The 14,520-nt window shown below is 45.2% G+C and overlaps 1 protein-coding gene across 2 annotated transcripts in view; it reads right to left on the bottom strand.

Annotated features, from left to right (window-relative positions):
* The window catches only part of LOC119958143 (myosin light chain 3, skeletal muscle isoform-like), a 34,187-nt gene extending 26,443 nt beyond the window's left edge, over nucleotides 1-7,744 (bottom strand). The window contains exon 1 of one of the 2 annotated variants that reach the window (XM_038786458.1): nucleotides 7,394-7,744. In XM_038786458.1, coding sequence (XP_038642386.1) covers nucleotides 7,394-7,516 — 123 coding nt within the window. In that variant the 5' untranslated portion in view covers nucleotides 7,517-7,744. The remainder of the gene's footprint in view (nucleotides 1-7,393) is intronic. The other variant, XM_038786448.1, reaches the window with a different exon arrangement.
* Nucleotides 7,745-14,520: the final 6,776 nt, after the last annotated feature.

Genomic DNA, 14,520 nt, shown 5'->3' with positions numbered 1-14,520 from the left:
GCCCATCTATTAAATATACTATCACAGTGCTCATCTCTTATATTTACCCTCACAGAGCGCATCTCTATACTCTATACTGTAATAGTGCCCATCTCTTATATATACGCTCACAGTGCCCATCTCTACATATATTCCCACAGTGCCCATTTCGTACATGTACACTCACAGTGCTCATCTCTACATATACTCTCACAGTGCCCACCTGTACATATACTGTAACAGTGTCCATCTCTTATAAATAACCTCACAGTGCCCATTGCTGCAGATACTCTGCCAGTGCCCATCTCTACATATACTCTCACGGTGCCCAGCTCTACATGTACTCTCATAGTGCCAATCTCTTGCATATACTCTTACAATGCCCATCTCTACATATACTCTCACAGTGCAGAGCTCCACATATATACTCACAGTGCTCATCCAAACATGTGCACCCACAGTTGCCATCTCTACGTATAGTCTCACGGTGCCCATCACTTACATATACCCAGAGTGCCCATCTCTGCATCCTTTCTCACCGTATACCTTCACGGTGACTATTTCTACATATACTCTCACAGTTCCTATCTGTACATATTCTCTCACAGTGCCCATGTCTTTATTTCTCACTGTGCCCATGTCGACATATACTCTCACAGTGCCCATCTCTTACATATATCCACAGAGTACGCATCTCTGCATATATTCTCACGGTGCCCATCCAAACATAAACTCTCACAGTGCCCATCTGTACCTATACCCTCACATTGCACATGTCTCACAGAACCTATTTCTACATATACTCTCACAGTCCCCATCTCTTACATATATCCTTAGAGTGCCACCCCTACATATACTCTTACAGTGCCAATCTCCACATGTACTCTCAGAGTGCCCATCCTTTTTTTGATCTACAGTACCCACTTATTTTTTTTTCCAATTAAGGGGCAATTCAGCGGGGCCAATCCACCTAGTCTGCACAACTTTTGGGTTGTGAGGAGAATGTGCAAACTCCAGACGGACAGTGACCCAGGCCTGGATTGAACCTGGGATCTCAACACCGTGAGGCAGCAGTGCTAGCCCCTGCCCCACAGTGCTGTCCAACAGTGCCTATCTCTATATATACTTTCACAGTGCCCATCTCTACATATACTCTCAAAGTGCCCACCTCAAAATATACTCTCAAAGTGCCTATCTTTACATATACACTCATAGTGCCCATCTCTGTGTATACACTCAGTGCCATTTCTTTTTTTTAAATTTAGAGTACCCAATTCATTTTTCCAATTAAGGGACAATTTAGCGTGGCCAATCCACCTATCCTGCACATCTTTGAGAACCCACGCAAACACGGGGAGAATGTGCAAACTCCACACGGACAGTAACCCAGAGCCAGGATCGAACTTGGGACCTCAGCACCATGAGGCAGCAATGCTACCCACTGCGACACCGTGCTGCCCCTTACAGTGCCATTTCTATATATACGCTATCAGTGCCTATCTCTTACATACATTCTCACTGTTGCCATTTTTACATATACTATCACAGTGCCCATTTCCGCATATACAGTCACAGGGCCCATTGCTACATATACTCTAACAGTGACATCTCTAAGTATAGTCTCACAGCGCCCATCTCTTCATATACTGTTGCTGTGCTCATCTCTAAATATTCTCTCACCGTACCTATCTCTACATATACTCTCACAGTGCCCTTCTCAATAAATACTCTCTCAGTGCCCATCTCTACATATACTCTCACAGTGCCCTTCTCAATAAATACTCTCTCAGTGCCCATCTCTACATATACCCTCACAGTGCCCATCTCTTACATACACCATCACAGTGCTATCTCTACATATACCCTCACAGTGCCCATCTCTACATATAGCCTCACAGTGCCCATCTCTACATATACCCTCACAGTGCCCATCTCTACATATACCCTCACAGTGCCCATCTCTACATATACCCTCACAGTGCCCATCTCTACATATACCCTCACAGTGCCCATCTCTACATATACCCTCACAGTGCCCATCTCTACATATACCCTCACAGTGCCCATCTCTTACATACACCATCACAGTGCCCATCTCTACATAGACCCTCACAGTGCCCTTCTCAATAAATACTCTCTCAGTGCCCATCTCTACATATACCCTCACAGTACCCTTCTCTTACATACACCATCACAGTGCTATCTCTACATATACCCTCACAGTGCCCATCTCTACATATATTCTCACAGTGCCTATCTCTACATATACTCTCAGTGACATCTCTATATCTACCCTCAGAGTGCCCATCTCTTACATACACTCTCACAATGCCCATCTCAATATATTCTTTCAGTGTCAATCCCTTATATATATTTTCACAGTGCCCATCTCTTACAAATACCCTCACAATGACCATGTCTTATCTCTAACCTCTCAGTGCCCATTTCTGCATATCATCACAGAGCATATATCTACATATACTCTCATTTTTATTCTTTTTTTAATGAATTCAGAGGACCCAATTCTCTTTTTTTTCCAATTAAGGGGCTATTTAGCGTGGCCAATCCACCTACCTGCATATCTTTGGGTTATGGGGGTGAGACCCACGCAGACACAGGGCGAATGTTTAAACTCCACAAGGACAGTGACCCGGGGCCGGGATTAAATCCAGGTCCTCAGTGCTGTGAGGCAGCAGTGCTAACCACTGGTCCACCCTACATATACTCTCACAATGCCGATCTCAACATATACTCTTATCATGTCCATCTTTCACATATACTCTCATAATGCCAATCCCTTACATATACCTCACAGTGCTCATCTGTTTGGATACACTAACTGTGCCCAGCTTTACATATACCCTCACAGTGCCCATCTCTGTATATATTCCTTCCGTGCCCATCTCTACATATACTGTCACGGTGCCCATCTCTACATATACTCTCACAGTGCCCATCTCTACATATACCCTCACAGTGCACATTTCCACATATACTCTCACAGTGCCCAACTCCACATATACTCTCACAGTGCCCATCTCTACATATACCCTCACAGTGCACATTTCCACATATACTCTCACAGTGCCCAACTCCACATATACTCTCACTGTGCCTGACTCTACATATACTCTCACAGTGCCCATCTCTTCATATACTCTCACAGTGCCCAACTCTACATATACTCTCACAGTGCCCAACTTCACATATACTCTCACGGTGCCCAACTCTACATATACTCTCACAGTGCACAACTCTACATATACTCTCACAGTGCCCACCTCTACATATACTCTCACAGTGCCCATCTCTACATATACTCTCACAGTGCCCATCTCTACATATACTCTCACAGTGCCCAACTCTACATATACTCTCACAGTGCACAACTCTACATATACTCTCACAGTGCCCACCTCTACATATACTCTCAGTGCCCATCTCCACATATACTCTCACAGTGCCCATCTCTACATATACTCTCACAGTGCCCATCTCTACATATACTCTCACAGAGCCCAACTCTACATATACTCTCACAGTGCCCAATTCCACATATACTCTCACAGTGCCCATCTCTACATATACTCTCACAGTGCCCAATTCCACATATACTCTCACAGTGCCCAACTCTACATATACTCACAGTGCACAACTCTACATATACTCTCACAGTGTCCACCTCTACATATACTCTCACAGTGCCCATCTCTACATATATTCTCACAGTGTCCACCTCTACATATACACTCATAGTGTCCACCTCTACATATACTGTCACAGCGTTCACCTCTACATACACTCTCAGTGTCCACCTCTGCATATACTCTCATTGTGCCAATCTCTACATATACTCTCACAGTGTCCACCTCTGCATATACTCTCACAGTGCCCATCTCTACATATACTCTCACAGTGCCCATCTCTACATATACTGTCACACACAGTGCCCATCTCTACATATACTCTCACAGTGCCCATCTCTACATATACTGTCACAGTGTCCACCTCTACACATACTGTCACACACAGTGACCATCTCTACATATACTCTCACAGTGCCCATCTCTACATATACTGTCACACACAGTGCCCATCTCTACATATACTCTCACAGTGCCCATCTCTACATATACTCTCACAGTGCCCATCTCTACATATACACTCACAGTGTCCACCTCTACATATACTCTCACAGTGTCCACCTCTACATACACTGTCACACACAGTGCCCATCTCTTCATATACTCTCACAGTGCCCATCTCTACATATACTCTCACAGTGTCCATCTCTACATATACTGTCACACACAGTGTCCATCTCTACATATACTCTCACAGTGTCCACCTCTACATACACTGTCACACACAGTGTCCATCTCTACATATACTCTCACAGTATCCACCTCTACATATTCTCAGTGCCCATCTCTACATATACTCTCACAGTGTCCACCTCTACATATACTGTCACAGACAGTGTCCATCTCTACATATACACTCACAGTATCCACCTCTACATATTCTCAGTGCCCATCTCTACATATACTCTCACAGTGTCCACCTCTACATATACTGTCACAGACAGTGTCCATCTCTACATATACTCTCACAGTGTCCATCTCTACATATACTCTCACAGACAGTGTCCATCTCTACATATACTCTCACAGTGCCCATCTCTACATATACTGTTACACACGGTGCCCATCTCTACATATACTCTCTCAGTGTCCACCTCTACATATACTCTCACAGTGCACATCTCCACATATACTGTCACACACAGTGTCCACCTCTACATATACTCTCACAGTGCCCATCTCTACATATACTGTCACACACAGTGACCATCTCTACATATACTCTCACAGTGTCCACCTCTACATATACTGTCACACACAGTGTCCACCTCTACATATACTCTCACAGTGCCCATCTCTACATATACTGTCACACAGTGCCCATCTCTACATATACTTTCACTACATATACTCTCACAGTGCCCGCCTCTACATATACTCTCACAGTGCCCATCTCTACATATACTCTCACAGTGTCCACCTCTACATATACTGTCACACACAGTGACCATCTCTACATATACTCTCACAGTGCCCATCTCTACATATACTGTCACAGTGCCCATCTCTACATATACTCTCACAGTGCCCATCTCTACATATACTCTCACAGTGTCCACCTCTACATATACTCTCACAGTGTCCACCTCTACATATACTGCCACACACAGTGTCCACCTCTACATATACTCTCACAGTGTCCACCTCTACATATACTGTCACACACAGTGTCCATCTCTACATATACTCTCACAGTGCCCATCTCTACATATACTGTCACACACAGTGTCCACCTCTATATATACTGTCACACACAGTGTCCACCTCTACGTATACTCTCACAGTGTCCATCTCTACATATACTGTCACACACAGTGTCCATCTCTACATATACTCTCACAGTGCCCATCTCTACATATACTGTCACACACAGTGTCCACCTCTACATATACTCTCACAGTGCCCACCTCTACATATACTCTCACAGTGCCCATCTCTACATATACTCTCACAGTGCCCATCTCTACATATACTCTCACAGAGCCCAACTCTACATATACTCTCACTACATATACTCTCACAGTGCCCGTCTCTACATATACTCTCACAGTGCCCGTCTCTACATATACTCTCACAGTGCCCATCTCTACATATACTGTCACACACAGTGCCCATCTCTACATATACTCTCACAGTGCCCATCTCTACATATACTGTCACACACAGTGCCCATCTCTACATATACCCTCACAGTGCCCACCTCTACATATACTCTCACAGTGCCCGTCTCTACATATACTCTCACAGTGCCCATCTCTACATATACTGTCACACAGTGCCCATCTCTACATATACTCTCACTACATATACTCTCACAGTGCCCGTCTCTACATATACTCTCACAGTGCCCATCTCTACATATACTGTCACACACAGTGCCCATCTCTACATATACTCTCTCTACATATACTCTCACAGTGCCCATCTCTACATATACTCTCACAGTGCCCATCTCTACATATACTCTCACAGTGCCCATCTCTACATATACTCTCACAGTGCCCATCTCTACATATACTCTCACAGTGCCCATCTCTACATATACCCTGTGTGCCGAATCTACATATACCCTAACAATCTCCCTTATATATGCCCTCACCGATACGAATCTGGGTAACAATGTTCTGATTTAATAAGTTCCTCTCCAATATTTAATGTAAATGGTCCGTTGCATCTTAGTTTCCATTCGAACATTAAACTAGTGCGTCCTGGTCATACATTAAACATTTGCTTGCATGTAAAACCCTCTCACTTCAAAGAGACAAGTGGCTGCATAAAGATTCGAGTCTCGAGGAAGGCTGCGGGTCTGAGCTCCTGTGAGAATGTTGGCGCTGAGGTAGAAAATGTACAACACGGCCCCGGGGAAATGAGGCAGTGAAGGGATTTCCTTCAATTCGTGTGTCCAATGCTCGGAATTAAGAATGGGATTAGCAGAGAAAGTTCTCCAGTTGCTAATAGCAATATTGTTAATAATTGTTAATAGGAAAACTGTAAAATGCAGGTGAAAATTTGATTCTGGATGACAATGCATTCAATCTGTGACGAGTTATTTATCTACAATTTTATTGAAAGTGTGAAAGATGGTAGCGACATGTTTAGTCAAACTGCACATTGAATGACAGTGACAACACTTGGTCCAATGTACATCTGAGAACAGGTTTATTAGGGCAACGGATAGGAGTCCGGTACATTACGTACAATACATAAAGACATTGCCTTTTTTAAGCAAACGCATCTCATGGTAATACTAGCTGACACGTCTTAGTGTCGCTCCCATATTTAGTCATATGTCTGGAGTACATTTCTGTGAACTCTCTCAGCCTGCTGTAGGCGGGGAGACTGAGTGAGGCTGGTGATAAAATTAGGTTGCAAGAGAACTCTCGAGATCTGTGTGGAATAGACCCCCCTGTGCAGCACATGCAGTGGGAGACAAGATGCAATCACGGTTCTTCCAGATTACCAAGAGTTCAAAATGCACAGCAAAAATATAATTTCAGAAAATCTTAAAAGTAATAACAAATGGCAGAAATAATAAAGGAACACTGAGCAGTTTAACACTGGGCTCGGCCAAGGCAACCAGATCTCTAATCTCACATTTTTATAATTTGGTCCTTGTTAAGAACAACCTAATCCCTACAACATGCAGGCCTCGGAAAATATCATGGACATGACTCTTGGACATAATTTAGAGCGGTAGGGTTATTAAAAAAAGAGCAGCAATGTATTCGAGCAAAGACTTGCTGGCGATTTTCCCGCGGAAATGTACTCACCTTAACTGAGGACAAGTCGACGGTTGGCTCCTTGGGTTTAGGTGGTTCAGGGGGTGGGGGAGCGGGAGCAGGAGCTGCCGCAGCTTTGGGCTCTGGCTTCTTTACATCCTTCTTGGGTGCCATTTGGGATCTAGATTGAGGCAGGCGCCTGGAGTTAGTGAGAGGCTGTGAATGTGGAGCCGGGCAGCGTGGTCTGCCTGGGAGCTGCGGTATATATGCCCCTTACTGATAAGACAAACTTGTCACATGCCGCTCGATTGGACAGTCAACAGGAAGGGAGATGGACTGGCCGGACTATAAATGGAACCAAGAGTTTACCAAACCAGCGTAAATTCTCAATCCTTTATTGTACATCAGGAATGAAAGAGCTCCCCTAAAGTCAGATTCCCCGCCTGTTGACGTGGGGTGACATTGTGGGACATTTTAAAGCGAATTCTGATCTGCTGAAGCTATACATTCCTCACATCACCGGGAGCTGATTTGGTTTCACCTGGCATTTGGGAATGGGTGGGAATTCCTCGGTATCACAAACGTGTCAGGTCCCTTTCTGCAGAAAGTGTCGATGAAGCGGCGGTTTAAAAATAAAAGTGAAATCCAACCCAGCAAGTGGGAATGCCAGAGTCTCAAGTGCAAGGCGCCCTCACAGGCCCAACCCCCCGAAGGCCTTCAAGCTCCCCCCACCCCTCCCCCCGCAGCTCTGCTCATAGCTTTGGTCCCTCAGCGAAGGACAACCTTTAATTACATGGAGGAGAGCAAGAGGTGAACTGCCCCCCCCCCCCCCCCCAAGGTGTGCTGGAGGGCTGGCTGTTCCTGCTGGCAAATGGCCCTCACACAGTCAGGAAAGGAATGAGCTCCTTGGGGGAGAGCGCCTGCAGCACTACCAGCTGCACACTTGTGTCCCGAGGCTAGGACTGGGGATCTCTTTATAGTCTCCCTGTATTGCTCTGAACCCGGCTGTCCACTCGGTAAAGGTTCCTCGCCTTTATCATCTCAATTTGCCCGACTGACGATTATTTATGCCTTCCATAAATGTCAAATTGAGTGTTTAAAATTAGCGAGCGAGAGACTTGTCGTGAGGGGACATTTGCTAACGGTGCTCAAAGGAGGGAGGGAGGGGGGCGTTGGATGACATTTGGACAGAAATGGAGGGCAGTCACCTTACTGACTGACTCCTGGGACCTTTACATTAGAAACACTTCACTCTTTCAATCTCACAGCTCCCAACACAAACACACCAGCAGACAGATAGATGGTCGCACAAGTAGCCGTTCAGCCTCTGCTTGTCCCTAGAATCATAAACATTTACTCCACTGGAGGAGATCATTCGGCCCTGAGTACTGGTGCTGACTACTTGAAAGAAAAAAATGCGCACAGCCCCATATCTCCTTTGGTCCACAAACTTATTTATTCCTCATTTTCAATTAGATTTACTACCTTTTAAAATCGCAAATGAATTCAGCCTCCAACCCCTTTCCAGGTAGAACATTCCAGATCCTGACAGCTCGCTGACTGAAACAAAGTCTCCCCATCCTCTCTCTAGATTTGAAGTCCATGACCTCTGGTTATTGACTAAGTCTTTGGAGGGAATCATTTTTCTCTATTTATTCAATTAAAACCTTTCAGCATCTTAAGAATCTCTATAGGTCACCTCTTAACCTTCGCTATTCCAAACAGAACAGTCCTAAATTTCCCAATCTCTGCCTGCATAACTGAAGTCTCTCATTCCCAGGAACAACCTGGTAAACCTCCTCTGTATCCTTTCTAAGGTTCTAAGCATTTCCTGAAGTGTGCTGTGGAGAATTATCCACAATACTCCGGCTGAGCATTAACCAATGATCAGTAACATTTCAGTATAACCCTTTGCTTTTATATTATATTCCTCTATATTGAGAAACCCTAAAAACCTGAACAATTTGGGGTGACACAGCAGCACAGCCCAAAAGTGCTCATAATTTTAGTTGTGGTCATACAAGGGGGGGGGGGGGGGGTATACTGTTGTAAAATATAGATTTTGGATCTATGCAAAGATAGAACAACAGCATATATGAATGTGACTGTGCTTTAAAATTTCGGCTCCATGTTTCTAGCTCTTTGCTTCCAGGAACTGCTACAGCTTATTTTATAGTTCATATCCAGGCTTAACCAATCAAGTAGAGTGAGCATCAATAGTAAACAGGCTTACATATTGTTACAACACCCTGGGCTAGTGTATGGTTGTTCCAGTCCCACAGGCCCCGGAGGCACAACACTCGTGAATTAATCAATAATTGTTATGAAAATACATGAAATCTTTGGCTGCCCAATAATTACAGTCACCAGGTGTGTAGGTTTAAACACAATTACTGTTTATTTATAATTAGAATAAATATGAAATATGTAGTGAATACAGTAGGTTAAATGTCCTTTGGCACTTGACTCCCCTTTGACTATCCCACCCTCTACCCACACACAAAAGACAGACAAACACAGAGGGGAAAGAAAAGAGTGAAAAATAATAAAGTTTAAGATTAAAAGATAAGAGTCCTTGCTTCAGATGGGTATTCCTGGAGTTAGTTGGTTACATTCCTCCATCCAGCCTACAGAATTGACAATGAAAAGAACACACAAGCCTGTGACACCAAAAAGCACAACAGTGTGACGAGATCCAATTACCACCTGCCACCGTGGCAGAGTTGCGCCCCTTTTGGCCAATGCATTGGCCATCAGGCAAATCAATTAAATTGAGTCATCACTGATCTCTCCTGCTGCTGCAATCCCCTACTTGAATTTAAAGGCACAGGCCATTGCTTCTGCTTGAGTTAAAGATACAGGCTGCATTAAAGTCACATCCTTTTTTTAAAGAAATTATTTTATTAAGGCATTTATAATTTTAACATTTTTAAACAAAGAGATCCAACAAACACAAAAAACCCACAATAACATAACCATCTCCTCCCAAGCCTAAACCCTAACTATCATGGCCCATGTAACTACTCCATCTCACGGTTCTCCCTTCATTGGTTTTCCTACCCTTATTCATCACTTTCATGCCTCCCCTTTCACCCCCCCATCCCCCCTATTCAATGCTTTAGTCACCTCTTCCAAAAATTCAATCATTCATTCAATCAATTCAATTCATTCATTCATTCAACAAGAAGACAGACTATTATCTGAATGGCCACAAATTAGGAGTGAGGAATGTATAATGAGACCTGGGTGTCCTCTTACACCAGTCACTGAAGGTAAGCATGCAGGTACAGCAGATGGTAGAGATGATTAACCTCCAGCAACTGCAACCATCTTCCTTTGCGGTATAGTATTCCCCATGGCTGCCATCACCATCATTTGTTGTATTAAAGTACTAGCTAATATTTTTCACCTGTACTTTTTATCAATGGTAACAACTAGGCTAAACACTGATATTTTAAATAATTTAAACTATGAAATGTGAGCTTTCTTTTTCTCTGTTTGCTGTATAATTCAAGGCACATACTCACGTTTTCAGTCAAAATGGGGGTGGGGTTGGGCTAGCACTAGGAGGCAGGGGGTGCTATCCAGACATGGGGGGGGGGGACATGTTAGTGCTATCCAGACTGCGGGGGAGGGGGAACTATCCAGTCTGGGGGCAGGAGAGGGGATCGCTATCCAGATTTGGGGGGATTGCTATCCAGATGGGGAGTGGGGAGGGGACTTTCCAAACAGGGGCTGGGGGTGGGAGATGGTGCTATCCAAAGTGGGGGGGGGCTATCCAGACTGGGGGGGGGGGCAGGGAAGCTGTCCAAAATTAGGGCGTGGACGGGTGCTCTCCAGGTGACGGGGGGCGGAGATACTATCCAGACCTGGGGGGATACCTATCGAGACTGTGTGGGGCAGGCTATCCAGATTGGGGGGCAGGGGGGGTGCTATCCAGAGGGGGGGTGGGGTGGGGTGTGTGCTTTCCACACTGGAGGGGAGGTGCTATCCAAACATGGGGTGGGGGCTATTCAGATTGGGGAGGGAGTTGCTATCCAGACCTGGGGGGGGCAGGCCTATCCAGAATGGGGGTGGGCTATTTGTCTTGTTATGCTCTTGGTGTAGCATAAGCGACTTCCTTGATGTGCACTCTGACAAAGGAAGGTTCAGACGTGGAGATAACTTCAACATGTTTATTGAACTATTTACAATTCTCCTACTCAGGTTTGCCACTACTGTTAATCCTTCTATAGCTACTCAAGACTGACAAACCAGTCTGCTACAATCCACGTGGTGGGTGTGATATTGAATCAACCCTGTGTTTGTACTCACTGAGTCTCTCCACTGGAAAGAGGAAGATCATGTGTGCTGTGTCCTTTATATATGGGTTGGTGTAATGCCCTCCTGTGGTAGTGTCACATCTGTGTGTATCGTGAATGCCCATTGGTCGTGTCCTATCTTACTGACCTATTGGTTGAGTGTCTGTGTGTCATGTCTCTGGTACCCCCTCTAGTGTCTAGTCTACGTGTACTTACATTAACCCCTTTTGTATCTATAGTGATGCATATCACCACACTATTCTGATTGGGAGGCGGGGAGGGCCCTATCCGGTTTGGGGGACGGGGGGGGGGGGGGGTTCTATCTGATTGGGGGGTGGGAGGGTTGCTATCCAGACTGGGGAAGTAAGTGAGGAACTCAGCCATAATTTCAAAACACTAGTTACATATTTTGAAAGGGAGGATAGTTAAACTGTAAATTAGACAAATTAGTCATGCGGTTACAGGGCACTGAGTCACTAGCCCACTGAGATGTTCATTACCCAACACTTTATGCTCAGATGTTCCTGTGGTATCTCAATTTTTGCAGTCGGGCCTTAGGAATGAGCAAATATTTGTAAAGGACCCCCCAGAGTGTTTTACTAAAAGATGATTCTCAGTCTGTCTCAGTATTTATAAAAGGTCCTTTGGGTGTGTCAAGTTTCACAGAATGTTTTCAGAGTATGGCAACATTTACAGACATCCCCAGGAATGGGTTAATGTTTGTAGAAGGAGCTTCAAAGTCTGTCAATAGCTTCAGAAAAAGTTTAAGATACAAACTTTAACACAAGCACTAATTGAATGAAACTCAGGAATCTGAGTTATCTAAATCTCTATCAGATACTGGCTGTGTGATGAGGCAGAAACATACCTTACCTCCCAACTAAAATTATTTTAAAAAATCACATGATGTGGGTGTCATTGGCAAGGATACCATTTCCTATCAACTCATGTTGTCTGGAGAAGGCGGTCTTCTTCCTGAACTATTGAAACAATTTGATACAATTGAGTGGCTCTCCAGTACCTTCTCAGAGTGCAGTTAAATGTCAAGCACATTGTTACAGGACTGGAGTCAGCAGCTAGGCTAGGTTTTGAGGGAAGATTTCCTTACCAGCAGATCATTAATGACAATTCATTAATGACAGTCCAACAGCTTCATGACCACTTTTACTCATTCCATCTTCTTTTACCTTCGGAATATATGAAACTGAACAGGAATATCAAACTACCACATCAGGATCTGAACTCATCATTAATCAAGTGACATATGCTAACCAGTGTTACTTTGCTGATAGCACCATGATCTGACAGGGACGTCCCTTGTAATACACTGTAGGCTCTGTGTGTTTACCTTTGTGGCAATCATTCACAAAGCAGGAAAATCTAGGTCACATGGGCATCTATGGGACTGAAGATTGATAAGCCCCTGAGACCTGGGGCGAGATTCTCCCATCGGGAGACTAAGTCCCGACGCCGGAGTGAAAACGGAAGTGTTTCACTCCAGCGTCGGAGGCCGCTCCTCGCCCACTATTCTCCCACCCCCGGGGGGCTAGGAGCGGCGCTGCGCCATTTATGCACGCCGGGCTTTGGCGCCGCATAAAAGCGGCGCCGCATAAATTACGCGGCCGGCGCCACGTAAATGACGTCACTCACGCATGCGCAGGTTGCCGTCCTCCCCGCGGGCGCCCCGCAAGAAATGTCAGATTGATCTTGTGGGGCGGCGGAGGAAAGGAGGTCCTCCTTCAGAGAGGCCGGCCCGCCGATCGGTGGGCACCGATCGCGGGCCAGACCCCTTATGAGCCCCCCCCCTGGTGCTGGATACCCCCTCCTCCCCCCCACAGGCCGGCAACCCCCAGCGTTCCTGCGCTGTTCCCACCGGCAGCGACCAGGTGTGGACGGTGTCGGCGGGAACCTGTCATGTTAGGCAGGCCGCTCGGCCCATCCGGGCCGGAGAATTGCCACTCTCCCGTTACAAATGGCGAGCGACGATTCTCCGAGAAGCCAGCCATAAATCTCGCGCGCTGGTTTTGGGGGGGGGGGGGTGGGAGAATTGCGTGCGAGTACCGGGGCAGCATGGCGGGACTCGCCCGGCGCCCCAGCGATTCTCCCACCCGGCGTGGGGGGGGAGAATTGCGCCCGTGGTATTTTACATCCCGGAGTGTGGAAAGGGGAAGCTGTGGAGATAATGGGTGATCATCTTCCAAAATTCTATGGATTCCGGAATGGTTCCTGCACATTAGAAAGTAGCAAATGTCACCCCACAATTTAAGAAGAGGGGGAGGGAGAAAGAAAATAGAAATACAGATCTGTTCGTCATATATCAGTAGTAGGAAAATGTTAGAATCTATTATAAAGGATGTGATAAATAGACACTTGGATAATAATGACCTGATTGGGCAGACTTAACATGGATTTATGAATGAGAAATATTTTGAGGATATTTCCAAGAGAATTGATAAAGGTGAGTTGCTGGATATAGTATACTTCGATTTTTAGAACGCTTTTGATAAAGTCCCCACAGAAGTCTGGTTAGCAAAATTAAAACTCATAGGATAGGAGGTAATATACTGACAAGGGTTAAGGATTGGTTATCAGGCATGAAACAGAGAGTAGGAATAAATAGATCATTCTCTTGTTGGCAGGCTGGACTAGTGGAGTACCATGGGGATCAGTACTTGTGGGAACATGTGATGTGAGGAAGATGCAAAGCAGTTTCAAGAGAATGTAGACAGACATCGTGAGTGGCCAAGAACATGGCAGGTGGAATATAATGTGGACAAATGTGAAGTAACCCACTTTGGTAAGAGGAACAGGTGTGCAAAGTATTTCTTAAATGGTAAGGGATTACAAAATTCAAATGTACATAGGGACTTGGGTGTC

The sequence above is a fragment of the Scyliorhinus canicula genome, chromosome 2 (assembly GCF_902713615.1).
Source record: "Scyliorhinus canicula chromosome 2, sScyCan1.1, whole genome shotgun sequence".
NCBI classification, from domain to species: domain Eukaryota; kingdom Metazoa; phylum Chordata; class Chondrichthyes; order Carcharhiniformes; family Scyliorhinidae; genus Scyliorhinus; species Scyliorhinus canicula.
This window is presented reverse-complemented; position numbering and strand designations above follow the sequence as displayed.